The sequence below is a fragment of the Mustela nivalis genome (assembly GCF_964662115.1).
Source record: "Mustela nivalis genome assembly, chromosome: 10".
Classification (NCBI taxonomy): domain Eukaryota; kingdom Metazoa; phylum Chordata; class Mammalia; order Carnivora; family Mustelidae; genus Mustela; species Mustela nivalis.
The window spans coordinates 3,365,923-3,385,588 of record NC_139029.1 but is presented as its reverse complement, the minus strand read 5'-3'; the positions used below and the strand labels follow the sequence as shown (position 1 = coordinate 3,385,588).

The window sequence follows — 19,666 nt, the reverse complement described above, 5'->3', positions numbered from 1 at the left end:
AGGTGCTAGCCCCGGGGCCACTGAGCACAGCCAGCCGGGCTGCAGCCAAGCCGGCTGATGGGAACTTGGCTCGGCCCAGGCAGGAGGGGCCGGAGGGAGAGTGAACAGAGAGCCAACAAATGGCTTCACAAACAAAAGCTGACTTTTGGAAACCCGATGCAGGAGAGTGGATGATTTGATTACCGCTAGTCTTTAACATTGGAGCCAGCAGCCTTGGCTGAAGAGGGCTTTTACATAATTGAGGAGGGAAGTTCACTGCCAAGGTGGGAGTGCTTCCTGCAGGGCTGGGCTGGCCAGACTCTGCTCTCCGCAGCTCGAGAGGCCTCCCGGTACCATTAGCACATGAGTATGTCAGACTCGCGGGGCTGGCTGCAGGGGAGCCCGGGACCGCAGCCTGGTCTGGCTCGTGCCCAGCCTGGCATCTGAGGCACCAGAGGGACTGTGGTCATCTCAGGGCTTGGACACATGGGGAGTTTAGCGAGTGGCCAGTGTCCAAGCGTCCTGTAATTTTGGCCCCAGGAAAACAACACCTTCTAAGACCATTCTGAGTTTAAAAAAGCAGGCAGAGTGTGAGGGACGTTTGTGGGCGCTTGGGACCAAGGACCAAAGCACTGGCTCTTCCCAGGGAAGCTGTGGCCCGCACCACATCGTCCCCACGAGAAAAGACACGTACTTGCCAGCTGCGTAGACTTCTGCGGTATCGAAGAGGTTGATGCCGTTGTCATAGGCCAAGGTCATTAGCTGCTCTGCCATCTGAAACGAGAAAACCAGAGCCACTGTGGGCAGCACATGCCCGCCAGGCCGGGGGTGAGGGGAGCTCCAGGGCATAATCTCGTGGCCTGGGGTGCCTCCTGTGTGTGCAGGCCGTGCCCTCCGGGGCTGCCCTCGTCCTTTCCTGCCATGGGACAGGCACGGAGGCAGCCCTCAGGAGCGGACCCACAGGGAGGAAAGAAGACAAAATGAATGAAGGAACAGCCCTGGGGCTGTGAGTTTCCTGCGAACAGGGACCCCATCTCTTGGGTCACCACAAAGCTTAGCCCCTATACTGGGTTGAACACAGCCCCCAACAGAGGTGCAATGGATCCTGGTAGAACGAATTCTTTCTTAAAGCTATGTCTGGAGTGTGTCCTCTGGCTGTTTGCTGCACCCCCGCCCCCCAATTCCTTCCCAGCAGCCATACCAGGACGAAAAGATTATTGTTTGCAGCTGGAGAAACTGCCGTGCTCAGCGAGCATGCAGCCAGCCAGGCGGAGGGGCTGACGCCCGATGCCCGAGGGGCACGCGCCTGCCACCAGAGTTAGCTGGTTCCCCAGATGCGACTGTGCCCCACCACGCCTTGGTAGTGGGGGTGAGGCTCGAGCCGCTGGGGGCGGGGGTGGGCAAGCGCCCCCCGCCACAATCAGCCCCTCCAGGATGTGGCAGAGATCGCTGCTTGTCCTCTGGATCGTGCCCCTTTGAGAGAGTCACGGATGCAAACTCCCCCCACCGCTTCCCAAAGCTCAGTTCAAAGTGCCAAGCCCCCCTCCCCAGCTACCCTGGGTCAGGTGAGTCACACTTAACAGCCCTCAGAAACGGTGGGACGAAAACCCAGCCCTGTTCGGGCGTCGTGGAAGTTCTCTCCATCCCAAACTCCGAAGCCCCCTGGGCCAGGCAGGTATGGACAGTGAGGCTGCCGGTCTGTGGGGACACTGGGGTGGGGGCACTGATGCTCATTTACGGCCTCTGGGAAGGCCGCTCAGCGTGGCTACATCTTGTGATTTTTCAAGAGAAGCTAGAGACCAGGGTATTTGGGGTGGTAAAAATCTCCCGATTTTTCAAATGCTGGCAATGAACCCCAAAGATTTCTGATACCGAGCAGGCCAGGGTGCACCCCCATTAGTTACTGGCTGTCATTTGAGTCAGAGAGCCCAGGGCAGAAGAAAGGCCATTGGTGGAGGAATTTTCTGGATCCACAGGGCTGGTTGGCTCCAGTGGAGCTCAAGGGTAATCATGTATCAGGTGCAACCATGACCCTCCAGGAAGCCGGCTCCCTGCTTCCCCTGCGTCTTTCTGCATCCTGGGGCCCCTTTCCTCCCCTCCAAACCTCCAGGCACACCAGCTTCCTTCGCCGGGTCATCTCTGTCTTCAACCTAACTTTTTAGGGATGTGTCCCACCGAGCCCCCGACCCCTGCGGGGAGAGCACCCCATCCTGGGGCCCTAGCCAGGGTCTATAGAGGACGTAGGGGTGCCCACTGCCTCCTAGCGAGGGCTCTGAGCAGAGGTGACTCAGCACCACGGCGTTAACCTCACAATTCAGACCCTGCCTCTCTCCCCCCGCGCCCGCCGTGCTCACCCGGAGAACGGCGTGCTACAGGTGTGTTGAGCTTTGCTCTTCCCACTTCCACTACATCTCGGAAACCAACCCATGTTAGTTCGTAGAGATCGGCTTCGTTCTTTCTCAAAAAAAATATATACAATTTAAAAAGTGCGGTAAGGCGTGCGTACGTAAAATGGACTCTTTTAGCCATTTTTATGTGTGCTCTTCTGTGGCATGAAGGACAGGCATGTTGTGCAACCCTCACCCGCGCTGGCCTCCAGAATGCCCCCACCTTCCCAAACAGAAGCTCGGTCCCCACGAGACACCAGCTTTCCACTCTTCCCTGCCCCAGCCCCCGGCGCCCGCCCATCTGCTTCTAGAAGGCCTGGGGGGCGTCCTCCAGCATCTGTCTTTCTGTGATGGGGTGACTTGCTGAACTGAACGGGGTGCCTTCAGGGTTCCTGCATGTTGGAGGGTGTGCGAGCGTTTCCGGGGCTGGGTCTGGAGGGTGGGCAGGGGTCTGTCCTGCAGGACGTCGGGGGGGGGGGCAGGCGGAGGAGCGGGAGTTGCAGGCAGGGAGGCTGGGGTGTGCGGAGGAGGGCCGCGTGCCATGCTCGCCCGTCCCGTGCTCCCGTCCAGCGCCCGGCACCCTCCTCACTCGTCTTTCTCCTACTCCAGCACCGGCACCTTCGGCCAGTCCTGCCAGCAACTCCCGGAAGCTGACCCAGAGTCGGACCCTCCCGCCCCCCACCAAGTGGTCCGAGCCAGAGTGCCCTCGGCGGCGTTTCTGTGGTAGCCCCTCTCTCTGCTTCTGTCCTTGCCCCCGGCACCCTGCACGGGGCCAACGGTGGTCCGTGGACCAGCACCAGCCATGCCGGGTCCCCGGCTCTGCCCCAGGCCTGGCCCAGCAGAACCCACATGTTAACTGGCCTTCCAGGCGATTCGTGCATACGTTCCAATCCGAGGAGACCCCCCCCCCCGAACCTTGGGGGACTGCCGTCCTCCGCGGAGCAGCCAGAGTGAGCCTCTTGAGTGAAGTCAGGTCAAATTTCCACTGTGACTTCTATGTCACAGATGATCAAAGCCAAGGTCCCCACCAGATCTGCTCCCTCACCTCTGCCCCCGCCTCTCCACCTGGGGCTCCTCCTGCGGCCTCCTGCTCTGGCCTGGAATGCTCTCTCTCGGAGTCATCACGGGCTCACTCTTGTCTCCCCCGCCCTGACCGTCCTGCATAGACGGGAGTCTGCACCTCGGGCCTCCTTTCTCTGTGCCCGTGCTCTCTGTGTCTGAGTAAATAAGGACTCCTGGAGCCTGTGAGTGGTCTCTTGGGTAGAAAACGGATCTTTGTGGATGTGCCTCCATGAAGGGTCTTGAGGTGGGAGACAACCCTGGATTATCAGGTGGTCCCTGAACGCTACCATGGCTGTCTTTAGAGGAGGGAGGCGGACGCTGGAGCGAGGCGGCCACCAGAAGCTGGAGGAGCGTGGGAGAAGCCAGTCTCCTCCCCCAGAGGCTCCCCTGGGAGTGCGACCCTACTGACGCCTTGATTTCAGCTCTGTGGTCCTGACTCTGGACTTCGGACCTCCGGGCCTGTGAGAAAATAAATGTCTCTCGTTCTAAAACCACTCAGCCGGTGGTTGTTTGCTAATGCAGCCACCGGACACTTCTAGCCCTCGGAGGTAAGGTGTGCTGACTGTCTGTCCCCCCCTCCAGAGAGACAGCGCGGGGCGGGGGACGGCACTCGGCAGGGGCCGAGCAGGTGTGAGCCGTGCGGACACCGTCCCTGGCTGCCTGCACTGGCCGATGCTGCGAGGCCGGCCAGGCCGGACAGGTCAGCAGGTTGGGGGTCGGGGATCCCCTCCCCGTCTCACCTGGGCTCAGCCAGGAAGATGGCAGCACCCACGACCACCCCAGCGGCACCAGAAAAGAGTGAGGGAGGGGATTGTCCAGGCTGTGATTTTATTTTCCTGTCCTGCTCTGATTTCGTAGCACTCCTCTCCCACGCTCTTCTTTAAAGGTTTATTTATTTATTCTAGAGGCAGGGCGTGGAGAGAGAGTGTGCGCACGCACGCGCCTGAGTCGGGGCAGGGGGAGTGACAGAATCTCAAGCAGACTCCTGGCTGAGAACAGAGCCCGACGTGGGGCTCCATCTCTCGACTCTGAGATGGGGACGGAGCCCAGATCAAGGGTCGGATCCTCATCTGACTGAAACGCCCAGGTGCCCTCTCCTGCAGATGTTCCTACGTGAATATATACTTTTTCCCTGTAAGACGGTGGCTCTCACATACAGACCAGTGTTGGTGCTGTTTGCCACACGCTGGCTCCTGGGTCTGTCCCCATGTCATTCTGTAAGACGTGAGTCCCAGAGACTTACGCTCTGTGGATGAGTCCTGCTTTACGGGACGGAGCCTTTATATTGAGACTGTCCAGATTTTTCCAACATCAGAGTTAGAGTCCCCGAAACTAAAGGCAGGAGGGACTTCAGGAGACATGCGGGCCTCTTCCCTGCTGTCCCTACTTGGGGGCCAGGGGAAGTCATCCCGCCCCCGAGCTGGGAGCTGGCCGTGGGCTCTGAGGCAGGCGCCGGGTGCCATTCCCCGATCACGAGCCCCCAGGTAAGACCGCAGGCACCTACTTCATCTCTGGGGCTCTAATCCCTCCAAATAGGGTAACGGCACCTGCCTCCCTGGGTTGATACAGGGTCGAGTGTCACAGTAAATGTCAAGTTTGTAACTACCACCCTTGTTAGATTTCCGATGCCCAGGCTGTTCTGAGCACATGGTCCGAGAAGGAGTTTTTTCCTTGGAGCTGCCATGTGAGGTCACAGAAAGGGCATTGGACTAGAACTTGGAAACCTGACTCTGACCAGGCCAGCTCCCACCCTTGGCTACAAAATTAGAGGTTTGCTAACACCATCTGCTTCCTCTGAGGGCTGGCTCTGCTCTGTCCGGCCCCCACGGACTCTGTCCCCAAGGCCACAGCCCCACAGACATTTGCAGACAGAGGACAGGCAATGGCAGACTTTCTCTGTGAAGGACCCGAGAGAGCACGCTTTCATCTCTGCAGGCCGGACAGTCTCTGCAGCAACTTCTAACGGGAAAGTGGCCCCAGACTGTATGCAAATGAATGGGCGTGGCTGCCTGCCAATAAAACTTTATTTATAAAAAACGGGTTGTGGAATTCATAGAGGCAGAGAGTAGAGTAGAGGTTACCAGGGGCTGGGGAGTTCCTCCCTCACGGTTGCAGTTCTGTTTACGGTGATGAAAACTTTCGGAGGCAGACCATGGTGATGGTTGCCCAGCGAAGAGAATGTACTTAATACAACGGAATTTTACACTTAAAAATGATTAATATGGTAAATTTAATGTTACGCATATTTTAACCACAACAAAAATGGTGAAAATAGCCAATTTTATGTCTCATATATTTGATTAAAAGTAAAAAACAAAAAACATAAAAGAAAAAACTCAGCCGGGGGCCAGATCTGGCCTGTGGGTTGCTGCTCACGGACATCTGCAGGGTCCTGCCATGGGACCCCCACCCTTTGCCACATGAAATCTACCCAGTCCTCATTTCTGCGTCTCCCTGACATCGCGGTGTCTTGCTGTAAAACTGGGACTGTGTTTCTGGGTTCCTTAGCAGGCCGCCCACCTTCCTCTGGACACGTGCTTAGCAAGGAACATGGCGCTCCCAGTGGTCCACCCACTGGGGACACCCGGGGGACTTGTGGTCTCCCCAGTGTAGGTCAGCACACATGTTCCTCTGTAGCTCAGGATGGCCCTGGATTCCCTGTGGTTCCAACCCCGCTGGCTCGGACCGGGCAGGCAGCCAGCTAAAGAAAAAGACGTGGCCATTCTTCATCTGAACCGTGGCAAGGTGGGCCCCTCCTCCCTGACGTATTGATTTTTTTGGACACTAACTGTAGGATTTAATGCGAAAATTCTGCTTGTTCCTTCGCTCAATCCTTTTCACCTTCCAGGACCTCTGAGAACCCCGAATCTGTCATGTATTGTAGCTGCTGTCCTCCTAGCTTTGTGTCATCAAGAAATGACTTCTAGTATCTTCATACGAGTCACTGTCTATGTGATGGAGACGGGGCAGAGGCCGGAGCCAGCAGGGCGGCCGCTGGGTCGTTCATCAATACTCTTTGGGTGCAAGGCATCCGTTGGGGACATAAATTGCCTAAGCTGGATGCTTACCACCCAGTCACTTCTCTGGATCTTTCTCACAAGGACCCCACGCACGGGGTAGCAAATGCCATTTGGAAATGAAGTCACGCACCACCACCCCCCCACCCCAGCAAAAGGGGAAGAGATGATTCAGACATAGTGATTTTGGGTGAACCACACAGGCTCTGGGGCTCTGACCTTCTATGCTAAGTGCTTGCCACCAATCCGGTGGCTAAAGGCAAAGCAATTTCCTGAACCTCAAAAACTCTTTTCCCCTGAGACCGTCCAGAGCTAGAGCCTCAAAACAAGGGCGAGGTGCTCTGCAGCCGGCTGTTGTCATGACAGGAAAAAGGGAAAAAGCGCAAATGAAATACATGTAGATTTTGACAGAAGCAAAGCTTTTCCTTTGGAAACTTGACTGGGCAATCACAGGAAAGGAGGTCTCAGATGAGTGCACTTATGAATTTTTAAATGCAACCTTCCTGAGAGTAAGCAGGGCAGCCGCGAGGACAGCTCCGCGGGCACATGTCCAGGGCTCTCAGAGCAGACGTCACTGCCGTCCCTGCCCAGAGAATCACTCTGCTGCCCAGAAGTGCGCCCAGCCTGGGGGTGCGCAGGCCCTTCCCCGACAGACGCTGGGGGCACCTGCTCACAGCGGGCAGAGAGGAGCCGCGGCGAGCGCACCAGGCGGCGAGCACAGGCTGAACGACAGCTAGAAACGACCAAACGACCGCAAGGGGAAATGGGTGGGGGGGGGGGACGGTGGGGGCTGGGTATTCGCAGACTCTGCTTTCTAAAGACCCCAGCAGATGCGGGCTGAAGTTGCAGATCCCGTGGGGTACTCTGCCCGAGCAGCCTAGAAAGACGCCCAGCTGTGTACCTGGGAGAAGAGGAGCCCCTGGACTTCCCTGGCTAGTGGGGGACTGGGTGCTATGCAGGTGAGGAACCCGAGATTCTGGGCCTTTTGGGGATCACAGACGCCCCAAGGCACCTAGCTGCGGAGGGCAGGCACCGGATTTGGCATCTTTTAATGCTGCTGTGGCTCCCCTCACCCTTCCTGCTGACCCAGAGGGCCACGGCACCCTTGAGCGGCGGCACGAGGGAGGCTGCAGCGGCCACTGTGAGCGCCGGTCCGGTGGTCCACGGGGCGGACTCAACCAGGTGCCCACCGTGGCCAGCCTCTGCTGGGACCTGCAGCCTGCGGGAGCCCCGTCTTACCTCATCGGTGATCTGGCCTCCGAAGGTCACCCATGTTCCTGGAAGGAAACATGGGCTCAAGTCAGAGAACCTCTCCAGGGAGCTTGCCCTCCTGCCCCCACGCCCAGGGTGCTCTGCCCTCAGGCTGCAGGGCCTGGGGGACAGCCACAGGCCACCATGCCACTCGCTCTGCAGGGAGCCCGTCCTCAGCACGTGGGGACTCTAGGCCTTCAGGGCAAGGGCAAGTCTCCCTCTCTTGGGGACACCAAACCAGGGGACAGCAAGTGCCCGGAGCAGGCAAAGGACTGCAGGTCTTTGAAATGCTCGTTGGGGCTCAAGCCGATGGGCTCCTACTCTGGTGACCTGCCCCAGGGAGCAGGACGAGGGATGCCCCCCCTGAAACCGGGCCAATCTGACAGCCACGCCCTTGCGCTTGCTGGGTGGCACACGTGTGTGCGTGTATGTGTGCGTGTGTCTGTGTTCAGGGGTGCGTCGGGAACATACTGTGAGTACCAGGGAGGGGGAGGGACAGTGTATTCTGGGAACAGAGCTCACATCTGGGGAAAGCCTAGATAAAAGGGCACAAGCCATCGACCCTCTATGAGGACTCAGTCTCGCAAGGAGAGAAGATGCTCTCCGGACACACCTGGGGCCAGGGGCCTTCTCGGATTTTCTGGTGTGAGGCAGGGTCTGTGCGTGCACAAGGCCCCTGGTACTCCCCTCGCCTCCCCTATCCCTCTCCTGAGGCACCCCCCCAACCTCCTGGTTGCCATGGCAACTGAGTCTCACCATCCCCCTAATCCTGGCTCCCAACCCTGACCCCAGGGCTGGCCCCTTCAGCCCTCCCAAAGCCCTGGCCTCCCTGGATGGCACTGGACCAAGGGAGCCCCCACACTCACCGAGCCCCAGGCAGGAGACCCGCAGGCCCGACTTGCCCAAGTTCCTGGAAAACAAACTTGGTGTGAGTTCTCAGTGACAGGGACAGGACCTGCCAGCCAAGCACAGCCCCGCCCCCTCTGCTGTTCCCAAAGCCCAACCTCCAGCTTGAACCCCCCCTTCAGTCCATGTATCTTTTGAGACTCTGAAGGCAAGGGGTCCTCTGGAGAGAGGCCTGTGGCTCACTGGCCTTTAGGCATAAAGAGCCAACTGTCCGTTCTCCTGCCTGCCATACCCACACCAGAGCATGGCCACATGGCCAGGCCAGGCTGTGGCCCCCCACAGTGGGGCCGGGAGAGCCACCTCGAAAGAGATCAGGGGAATGGGCTGATTGAGGCCTGGTGGTACCCGGTCATCACGGGCCTGCGGAGGTACCTGCCGGATGAAGATCCCAGGGTCCACGTGAAGGGGCCACAGCCATCACTAATGTCCTTAGGAGGTCATGGAGGGTGGCCATGCTCTGCTGAGGACTGTCCTGGCCTGTTTGTCCTGGCACAGGCTTGGCTGGGGGCCCGCAGGAGCAGCCACAGGCCGGAAGGTCTTCAAGCATCACGTCCTCCGTCTCCCACTGCTCTGTGGGTCAGGGGCCTTCCTTTTCCCCACATTCCCATTTTACACAAGAGCACCCTGGACCTGCCCAGGAGCCGAAGGGCCAGGAGCCCACTGGCCAGGAGCCCACAATGGCGCGCCCCTTTCCCCATTACGGTGGATGCAGGATGTGAGCTGCTCACACGGTGAGGTCCACGGGCGGGGCGGGAGTCCACTGCCCTCGGGGCACCTCCGCGGCCAGCATCCCGGTCCTGGGACCAGCCCGGGGTGCAACACCCAGCCAGGCAGTGGAAAGTCAGAGAGTTGTGACGGACTCAGAGGGTGAACCCCAGCCTCCTTCCCTGAGGGCTTCAGCGTTTCCCTGTGTCCTCAGTTTCTCTACCGAAACCCAGCCCCCTCGGACCCTCTGAAGCCTTGGTTTCCTGCTTCCCAGACCCCAGGACCCTGCCCATGTCACAGGCGGTCTCAAGGGGTGGGGAGGGGAGGTAACAAACTTGTAAACGGTTTGAGTCACCAAATTTAAAAGAGTTCTAGAAGGCCCAGGTCTCTTCTCAAATTTCCCATTGAAACCGGCCCGGCTGCCAGCCCGTTGTTCCTGCAGGGAGCCGTGGAATTTTCCCGACGCGAGTTCAGAACAGCTGCTGGTACCTGGCAGGCAGGGCAGCCGCTCGAGCAGAGGCTCTGAAGCCACAGCTGAAACGCTGGGTGCGTGAAGTCAGCTGCTGCCCCTGTACCCCTCTGCAGAACGGGCTCCCGGGGCCGGCCGCAAGGGTGACACGAGGTAACAGGTGACCGGGTGACACAGGACGCTGACCCTGCCTTGTCCTCACGCGAGAAGCAACAGACAAATCAAAGAGCTTTGCAAAGCTACCGAGTTAAAAAAACGGAAGCCTCCCCTGTTCTTCTCCCCTAAAAATCAGCGAAATAATCTGATGGTGCTCTCAGCCCACGGCTCGTATGATCCGACCCAGGGCAACTTGGGTTTGCGGCTGCCGGGAAGGAAGGCAATCCGTTATCGTGTTGTAAGCGCGCACAGTGCTATCGCCTCTCTACAAGCCTGTGGGAACATACTCAGGACATTCCTGGTTTAGTTTCCGATTTGCCACGAGAGAGTTAAAATCCACCATGCACAAAACGTAAGGGCTGAGCAGTCGAAGACATGACTTAAAGCTTTTCTGATGAACTTCGAATCACACTTGAATTGATGTTGCGTCTAAGCAGAAAGTTAATTTTTGTTTTGTTGTCTATACATAAACCGGAATTAAAAAGTTGTGTTTTTTTATACAAGGAAGAAAGGCGCCACCGTGTCATCTATAGACCGTGCATCGGGCCAGGCCTGCTCAACAGTGCAGGTGATTGTCCCCCCCGTTAGCTAGAAAGTAGCTGTGGCCGAAAATCAGAGCCTTGCTTGCAAGCAGCCTGGAAGCAACAAGGGATCCAAGATTCTGATCAGTAGTTCCTCACTGCTCGGGGTCACAGCCCCTTTGAGAAACCGATAAAGGCTGTGGACCCATTCCCTGGAAATGTGCAGGACACGAAGACCACTGGACCCTGTGTGCAATGCCCGGGCGCTCCCAGGGCCTCGGGCCACTGGTCTCCGTAAATGCAGGTGCTGGAAGGGAGGCTGAGCTCCTGCCTCGACAAAACTCCCACTAGTGACCATGGGAAGGAGTTTCCTGGCCAGGCTCTGCGGAAGGCTACGTTTTAGGTACCTCCTCCTGAAAGTCCCTTTCACCAGTGTGGACCCAGATGCGTGCACACGCTGAGTGTTCGGGGTGGGGTGGGGGGGATGAGTGGCTTTAGCAACAGACAGATGAGAGCATAGAACTGAGCTCGCCTGGGTCTGTAGCTGAAAGGGGCGCCTGGCACCCCTTGCCCACCAGAATGGGCCAGGACCCAGGGCATTCAGCTCTCCAGCTGCTTCCCCGCCCACTGCCCACGGGAGTCATTTAACAAAACTAGGGCAGCGCGTGATGCTGTAATTACCCCGCTCAAGTTGTCTCCCCGATAAAATGACGGTATTAGTTCTGCCATCCGTTGGCAGTCCTCGGGAGAAGGAATGAGAAGGGACAGGGTATCTCCAGGCAAAATGCTTTATAAATACGGCTGCTCCGTGGGGGTGGGGAGTGCCGCCAAGTCCGCCTCTTCTGGACGGGGGCTGGAGACACGCTGCCCCTTGAAACTCCCAAGACTTGAACATCGAACATCGTCTCCTACAGTTTTCTCTCCCAATTCGGTCAACCTAATGACAAAGCAGTTGGCTAACTCTCTAAACCCAAGCGATGCTGGCCTCCACGGATTGGCCTCGTGTCTCTCCTGCCATCTGGAAAAATGCTAAGGAGGACTCATGGGTTTAACCTCTGCCGGAGGACAGCCCCGATGCCCAGGATACCAGCCACCGGGTGCCCTCACCCCTTGACACTGCACCGCGGACCCCAAGAATTACTGACCCTTTAAAAAGAGTCCAAGGCCTTTAAATTCAGCCACGTGGTGGAGGACAACACGTTGAGCCAGTGACAGAGCAACGAGGTCCTAATGAGCGGGTGGGATGAGTGTGGGAGATGGGGTGTTTGCGGGGCGGCCGTTAAAATGGGGCGTGGTGGCCCGTTGACAGGTCCGCCCCGCTCCCAGTCTCCAGGTTCCCTATGACAGGCCCGGGCTTCTAGGTCTTTGGGTTCAGATGGTAGCGGCCAGCAGGGTCTGGGGAGGTGTTTGCTGGGTAACTGGGGCGGCGAGAAGCCCTCGCATGGGCGCCAGGCCCTTGGGGCGGAATGTTGGCCCCTCCCCTTATCCACAGGACTTAGCATTGCGCTTTTCCCACACCGAGTGAGCCCCTCTCGGGCCCCCCAGCGAGAATGTGGCACTCTGGCCACCCACCATTAGTTCCCTCAACACCAAAGGGTGTGGCTGGAGGCACCTGCTGGCCAGCTTCCTAAGGAGGCGGTTGGAGTGGGGGTAACGAGCAGTCAGGTCCCCTGCGGCCCCCATCTGCATCCTAGCTGTGGCCCCGGGACGGTCACTACGGAGCACCCCGTGGGGCGGGCACCCGATTATAAGGCAGGCAGCCTGTACTCACATGGGCGCGCCGTGGTTGGGATTCCAGCTCCCACTCCAGCCTCCGTGAAACCACACTTCCTGCGGGTGTATGAAGCCGCCTTCCTCCCCCACGCTGTCGAGCAAAGCTCGTGGGGCGCACACAAGGACAGATGGGGCCCCCCAGTTAGGGAGCACTGAGGCTGGGATCTGAACCCAGCGCCTCACGCTGCAACCCCCAGCCGAAGGAGCGTCTCCCCTTACCGTCCGTCTCACCCTCCCGGCCTCTTGCACAAACAAGTGCACACACACGCACACGTTTGTGCAAATGCATGCACACACGTGCCCACGAGCAAACACACACAGACACACACACGCACGCACTGTTATCTCCAGCACCCAGGCTCTTCAAGATTTACTCCTGAACGGGCCATAGGATCCTCGGCCGGAAATCATGTTAATACCCCGACTTTCCATTACGTGGCACTTCAGGTTTTTTTAGAAATGGCCTCACTTACATTAGCTCTGTTAACGATCCCGGGATTGACTTAAAAATAGCAGCAGGTAACAGGTATCTAACCTGAAATACAGTGTTTACTCTTAGCTTTGGATCCCCACTTAACACAGGACACAAGCTAGCAGGGCTTCTAGACGAGAGAAGTCCATTCTGGAGCGTCCTCAAACCCAAGCTTTTCCTCCAGAGGCTCATACAAGAGAATCAAACACCCCCGAGGACCCCAGGAAGGAGGGGGTACGGGCAGAGAGGCAGAAGGACTCCGAGTTTTCCCCCAATTCCCCACCGCGCGGCCCGGGACTCCACACGGTTCTTTGACGTGCGGTCCGACTTCGGGCACGGGTTTGGGGAGGTATAAGCTCTACCTCTGGGTGTCGGAGTGAGCCTCTCAATACTTTCCGAGCTGGCCGCACCGCCAGCTAGAAGCCCAGACGCTGTCCTCAGATACAGCTAGAATCTTCCGTGACTCCTTCTGAGCCTGTGTGACTCTCTGGGTCCAGCTGACGCGGACTGTTTGCTCTAAGAACATCATTTCCCAGGAGCATCCTTCTAGAAAGGGTGAAGGGCTGAGAAAGGCCAGACCCCCCAAAACAGCTGCCCTATGCGCCTGCCCCCAGGGGTCTTTTGTACAAAGTTGGGACTGTCCTCTTCCAGCCGGGGGCACCTGCTACACATCTGAGCAAGGCCTGGGGCGGGGTGAGGGGTGCATGCGGGGAACAGGAGGACGGTCCCTGCCGCTGACACCCTCAGCACATACAAGCCGCGGCGAGGGAGGCTGGAGCCTGCTGGTGGACAGAGCCCAGGCAGAGGCACATGGGACAGCCGGGGCTCAGTCACCAGCAGGGACGTCCCGATGCTGCTCTGTGCCCTGCGGAGTCATAGTCCTGCCCGTGGAGGAGCCCGGGCTGGGGGTCTAGCTCAGGTCTGGCAGGGAAAATTAATTTCATCACATGGGTCACTCAATGCTCTCTAAGTATCAAACCAATGCCTGTCGTGATACCCTTACTGCAAAGACCACCCACGGGGCATCTTCTGGGGCCTGTGTGCCCCCGGGAAGGCAAGGGGGGCAGGAGGCCTGTGGCCAGTGCCGGGGGTTCCCAGGAAGAGAAAGCATCCCAGGGTTCTCCGTGGGTGGCTTGGTTATTATTACCAATACCCCCCCCCCCAAGCCCCATCAAAGGAAACAAACGGGCAGAAGGAAGAGAAGCCATCAAGCACCTTCCTGTCCCCCTGCAACCCCCTCACCCTGCGGTAGTGAAGAAAGAAACTTGGGGCTAACCCGAGCCCTGACGGTATTTCTCACCCAGTCCGAGCAGCGCTAGGAGCCCCCCAAGCCCGCCCAGCCTCTCAGGATGCCAAGTGCCCACATCTGACCATGGATTTGCAGATTTTCCTGGCCCTCTCTGAGGCGGGTGATGGGGGGCAGCCTGAACCCCTGAAGCCTCCCGGGGCCCCGTACCTATATTTCATCCCCGGCTGTTTCATGCTGGCGTCACCGGTGCACGGGAGGCTCTGCGTGGACAGATGTCCCAGGCTCCGGGCCACCATGGCCACGGCGCGGAAGCGGCCACGGGAGCCCAGGCTGGGGCTGCTGGCCGCTGGCCGGCTCAGCCGCTCCTCGGTGCCCCGGCCCTTGAGGCTGTGCTCGGAGCACACAAAGGACACCTGCATGCCGATGCCGGGCGCCCGCTCCGGGCCGCGTCCCCCTCCTTCCAGGCCTCCAGAAGCCCTCCTTCTCCCAGGACAAGACTTTATCTCAGAAAGCCAGGAAGCTGCGAGGCGTTCCTTTAGGGGCGAGGATCTCCCAAAGCAACGACAGAAAAACCTGGCGCGGTGTCCGAGGGAAGGGAATCAAATGTCCAGAATCCTGCTAGCAAAGACCTCATCGGAGGGCACCCGGCAATCCAGGTGGGGAGGGGGGAGCCATTTCCTCTCCCCTCACGTCTTTCTCTGGCTCGGCAGGTCCTTCCCCTGCCCTCGCCCTGGCGCGGCTCCAGCTGTCCGAGCCCCCAGTCCGGCAGCGTCCCGGCGTTCGGCCCGGCCGGGCTGCCAGTTACTCCCGACCTCCGCGTGACATCGCTGTCCTCCGAGGGAGAAGGGAGGGCGCCTCCCGACAGGGTGAGAGCCTGGGGGCTGAGCAGGCTGCTGCCGAGGGTGGGGTGGGGTGGGGGACAGGGGAGCAGCTGCTTTTCCAGGCTTCCCAGAGCCCAACTCCTGGCTCTGCGCACCCCGGGCTGTCGGGGCTCCCACCGAGTCAATTAGGTGACCGGTGAGAAGTGCAGGAGCCATCCAGCGATTCATTATTAATGACACGGGATGCACAGCCGTCCGCCCTGGGCTGATCCCCGGGAGGCTGGCTCCGGCTGCTCCAGGCTGACAGCCGGGACTCATCAGACAGGCGACAGGCGGCCACGGCCAACTCTAGCTGCTTGCGGCTCGCACCCAGCGATGTGGGGCTTCCACTGGGTTTCAGCACAAGCAGAAGCCGCATCACCCGGAATGTGGCGAACAGATCGCTCTGTCTAGAGGGTGTAACGCAGACAGCCCGAGGAGAGAAAGCTGGGGGTCGTGAGCCAGAGACCAGAGACGTTCTAGCACTCCCGTCCTTAGCTCCCAGCACCCACGCGGTAAATACTTCTGGAGCGGAGGCGTGAATGAACGCATGAGGAAAGACACCTTCCCCTGCTGCCCCGTCCTCCTTGTCCACACTCATGGGCTCAGGCTAAAGCTGGGGGCAAGGTTCTCCTCCTGGAACAAAGCTCATGGGGTGTCTTCAAACCCCCAGGAGATGCCTCCAGTGGCAGGAGGGGCTGGCTTTGGCCCGGAGCCCGAGTGTGCCGCCCTTGCCCCGCAAGGTGAGCCCTGGCCAAAGCTCCTCTTCAGCTTCTTTCTTGCCACGAGGGAGGGGCAGAGAGAGAGGAAGAGAGCAGGTGGCGGGGTCTTGTTCAGGTTCTGCAGCGAGTTTGCTGTGTGATCACAGGCAGGCGGCTTGCCCTCTCTGGGCCTCCACTGACGAAACGAGGGGCCTGGTCCAAGCAGATGCTCTCTCTCCCAGCTTGGACCCACAGGGCCGTTCTGCACCAGCTGGCGGTCCACCCTCTACTCTGACAGGACCCAGAGAAGAATCCACCCAAAGATGCTCAGGACGGAGGGCGCCCGAACTTGCTCTCAGCCCTGGCCCTGCCTTTTTGACACGGATGTTGAGAATGAAATCTTGTTCCTCTCCTGGCCTCTCTGCTCCTGAGCTGCGCAGCCCAGGGCGAGTGACTTCCTCTCCAGGCCTCAGTGTTCTCTGTGTCTGACGCAGATCATGGAGCGTGGTCAGATCACAAACGGCGCGGACTCCCGTGATCCCGCAGCGTGAAGGATTTTTGGAGGTGGGAGTCAGTACAGGCCGGCTCTACCCCCACGTCTTCATCGGTAACTGTATCCCTTTGGACCTCCCTGGGCCTGCCGTAGCAGCAGGAGACACCTCCTGACTGCGATACCCGGACCCAAGGACAGAGCTGGGGGCCTTTGCCAAGGGCGCCCTGGCAGGTCACAGACACCACCTTCAGATGCCACTGGGGGCGCCTCAGGACCCAGAGGCCCATCTCTGCCTTCTTCATTTACCTGCCCACATAAGCACAGGCCTGCCTGGCCCTCCCTGCCCCTCTCGAGTGGTAGGGGCCGGAAGGTGGAAGGGCAGCCTGTAGTGCTGACCCTACTCAGCAGCTGAGCCCTTCCCTGAGTTGGGCTCTGGCCTTTAGGAAGCCCACAGGCCTGCCAAAGAGGCTGCAGAGGACAGAGACTGCCTCCACTCCTTCCAGGGCTCATGAGCTAATGGTCTAGGGCAAGGTCGCTCAGCTGTCTGACCCGGATGCTGGAGGGGCGGTGGGGGGGGACTTGCTACAGTTGTAGATTCCTAGGTCTCATGCTGACCTACAGACTCAGCAACTGTGGGGCTGGGTCTGGGAAGCTTGTTTTTTTTTTATCAAGAGCTTCTAGTGGGGCTATGCACCTGCTCTAGCGGAGGTGGAAGTCTCCTGCTTCATTCTTCCGTAGATATTTCATTTCTCTGTGCTCTGGCAAACGATCAGATCTGGCATCTTACTACTCCCCAGGGCCTCCTCAGACAGCGAGCCTTAAGCAGCTCCAGGTTAAGTAAGACTCAGAGACTTAGTCGCCACAATGTGTCAAACATCATCTTCTTCACTGTTCAACCCAGCAATTCCACTCCTAGGTATGTGCCCAGAGAACTGAAAACACAAGCCTACACAAAAATCTCAAACACGAACGTCCAGAGCAGTATTATTCATCACAGCCCTGAAGTGATACAACCAAAACGTCCATCCACTGATGATGGAAAAACAAAATATGGTCCATCTACACAACAGCATGTTATTAGCCATACGAAGGAAAAAAATAAGCAACACGTGCTCTGACGTGGACGGACCTTGAAAATGTTACGCTAAGTGAGACAAGCCAGTCACAGAAGACGACATGTTATAGGATTCTGTTTGCATGAAGTGTTCAGAAGAGGCAAATCCATTTAGACAGTAAGTAGCTTTGAGGGTGAGTGGGGAGTTGGGGAGGGATGACTCATGCGGGTGTAGGGCTTCCTTTTGGAGAGATTAAAATGTTCTAGAATTGATTGTGCTGACTTTCGTACAACTCTATGAACATACTAAAATCATGGAATTGTACACTTTAAGCATCTGTACGGTATATGAACTACATCTCAATAAAACTATTGCAAAAAAAAAAAAAAGTCATCTGCCTCAAAAGCCCCTGGGCCGTACTCTCGTCCTTGCCCGTGAGAGCGCCCTTCCTGTTTCTCTGGCTTGGAAGTCCTCCTCGTGCTCTGATAATATGTGCCGGGTGAAGCCAGTCCCCCAAGCACCAGTAACCTTTCCCTCCTCCAGATGCCACCAACTACGTTCTACCCAGCGACACACCATGGTGCGAGGAGCCAGTTGCTGGTTCCTGGTGGCAAGGAGCACCCCTCCCAGACGCTGGTAGGACTGAGCAGGGTCCTGCGCTAGCCCTGCGCTAGTGCTCGCTCCACCCCATTGTTACATATCATGGAAACGACGGATGTGAATATTGACGTCAGAACTCCCTGGGGAAATCCAAAGAGATGCTGTTCTCAGCAGAGAACTGTCACGTGGAGAAGACGGGCAGGGCGTGTTTAAAGGCTGACCAGAGTCTGTAACTTTTCACTTGCCTAAAACAGGGTTCACGACTTGCCACACTCATCGGCGGTCACAGGAATTAGACGAGAGTGGAAAAGCTGGAAGCTTTATCCCTTGAACCAAACTGGTCATGATGAAAAGTCATCCCGAAAGGGCCGCTCTTCCAGACGGTTTAGGGGAGGAGGGTGAATTCCAGACCTGCGCTGGTCGACTTGAGATGGGCTTTGAGCAGAAGCATTGACTGTGGCTGGTGGATTTTGACACAACAGTTTTCTGGGTTTTCAGCCTCTCTAGTAGCTGCTGTTGTTACAACAAAACAGCTAGTTCCAGCTGCGACTCCTCAGAGACAAGCCCACCCCAATTTAAAGCTCTCCTCTTTGTCCGCAGAATATTGCTACAGAGAACTTGGAAGAGAAGCTTCTGGCCCAGTCATCCGGGAGGGCAGGAGAGACAGGAAAGCTTTGGCCCAGTCAGGCCGGTTCCTCCGAGATGGGGACAGGCTCATGTGGGAGGCGATGGGCACTCTCCCATCCACAGCGAGGCCCCTGGAAGGCTCGAGGCCGGGAGTAGAAGTTGTAAAGATGACTTTTAAGAGTTCAAACTACAGTCTTCACTCCAGAGGGAGGATGAGGGGCACCTGGGTGGCTCAGTGGGTTAAGCGCCCACTCTTGGTTTCTGCTCGGGTCCTGATCTCACGGTCCATGAGATCGAACCCCACATCAGGCTCCAGGCTAAGGATGGAGTCTGCTTGAGATTCTCTCTCCCTCTTCCTCTGCCCCTCCCACTCATGCTTGCTTGCTTTCTAAAATAAGACAAATAAATCTAAAGAAAAAAAAAAAGTGAAGATGAGTGGCTGTGCCCACAGCGGCCAGGGCGCCTCCCCTGCATCAGCAAGGCTGCCTGAATGGAGCATGTTTTGCCCCCAAAGGTGACTTCCTGTCGCAGGGGAAGGGGAGTGGATGCTGATGAGTTGGGGGCTTTTCCAGTGAATGGGAGGTCCTGCCTCTGAATTTCTAAGCAAAGGGTGGCAGACTGGTGGCCTTCTGGAGGAGGTGTCGTCTGGTAGGTAAGAGCTGAAGACCTTCTGGGGGCTCCCTTCAGGATGTCACACCCCAGTCACGTCCAGCGCTACTGGCCCTAGAGTGGGGAAAAGGCCAACCAGTGGCCAATCAGCAACTTTCCTCCTTTCACTTCTTAGTTGGCACCTGGTACGGGGCAGCTGTGCTGGCCCAGAGTAAGAGCTTCTGGCACCTTCCGGAGCACCTCTGGGCCAGCGACTCACATGGAAACTGTGCTCCCCATGCAAGCATGCAAGCTGCGTCCCACCGCACCCCGCCAGGTGGATGCCGTGATGGTCCACTCACACTCGAGGAAACTGAGGAACAGAGAGATGGAATAGGGAAGGCTGACGCTGGGTCCGCCCTCATTCGCAGGGGCCGCAGCCTGGGAGCGGAGCAGTGTGTTGGGGTCCCCGCCCGCAGAGGAGCTCCTGCTCTCCGACCCTCGGATTAAAGGGTGATTAAAGGACCAGGGGTCCGCCCAGGGTGCTGCCTGGGGCTGTGTATGGCTTTGATTGCGCTGTGCTGACCCCTGCCTTTCCAGATGGGCAGCACAGAACCAACCACCCTGGTCCCCATCCTTGCCCAAGGAGAAAAGCCTCTTGGGGGTGGGTTCCCCCCAAATATTGGGGTGGAGGCCTAGGGATCCACACTGCTCCCAGACGTGGCCCCTGATTCCTGAGGCCAGGCTGACCGGGGAAACACCTGTTACAGAGAACCCACCTGTGGGGGCATTAGA

The 19,666-nt window shown here is 58.1% G+C and overlaps 1 protein-coding gene across 12 annotated transcripts in view; it reads right to left on the bottom strand.

Annotated features, from left to right (window-relative positions):
• Window positions 1–19,666, bottom strand: part of KCNAB2 (potassium voltage-gated channel subfamily A regulatory beta subunit 2) — an 86,753-nt gene that overhangs the window by 16,953 nt on the left and 50,134 nt on the right. For all 12 annotated transcript variants that reach the window (XM_082686749.1, XM_082686740.1, XM_082686746.1 and 9 more), the window contains 3 exons: window positions 8,563–8,606; window positions 7,685–7,722; window positions 674–753 (listed from right to left, as the gene is read on the bottom strand). In XM_082686749.1, the coding sequence (XP_082542875.1) occupies window positions 674–753; window positions 7,685–7,722; window positions 8,563–8,606 (162 nt within the window). The remainder of the gene's footprint in view (window positions 1–673; window positions 754–7,684; window positions 7,723–8,562; window positions 8,607–19,666) is intronic.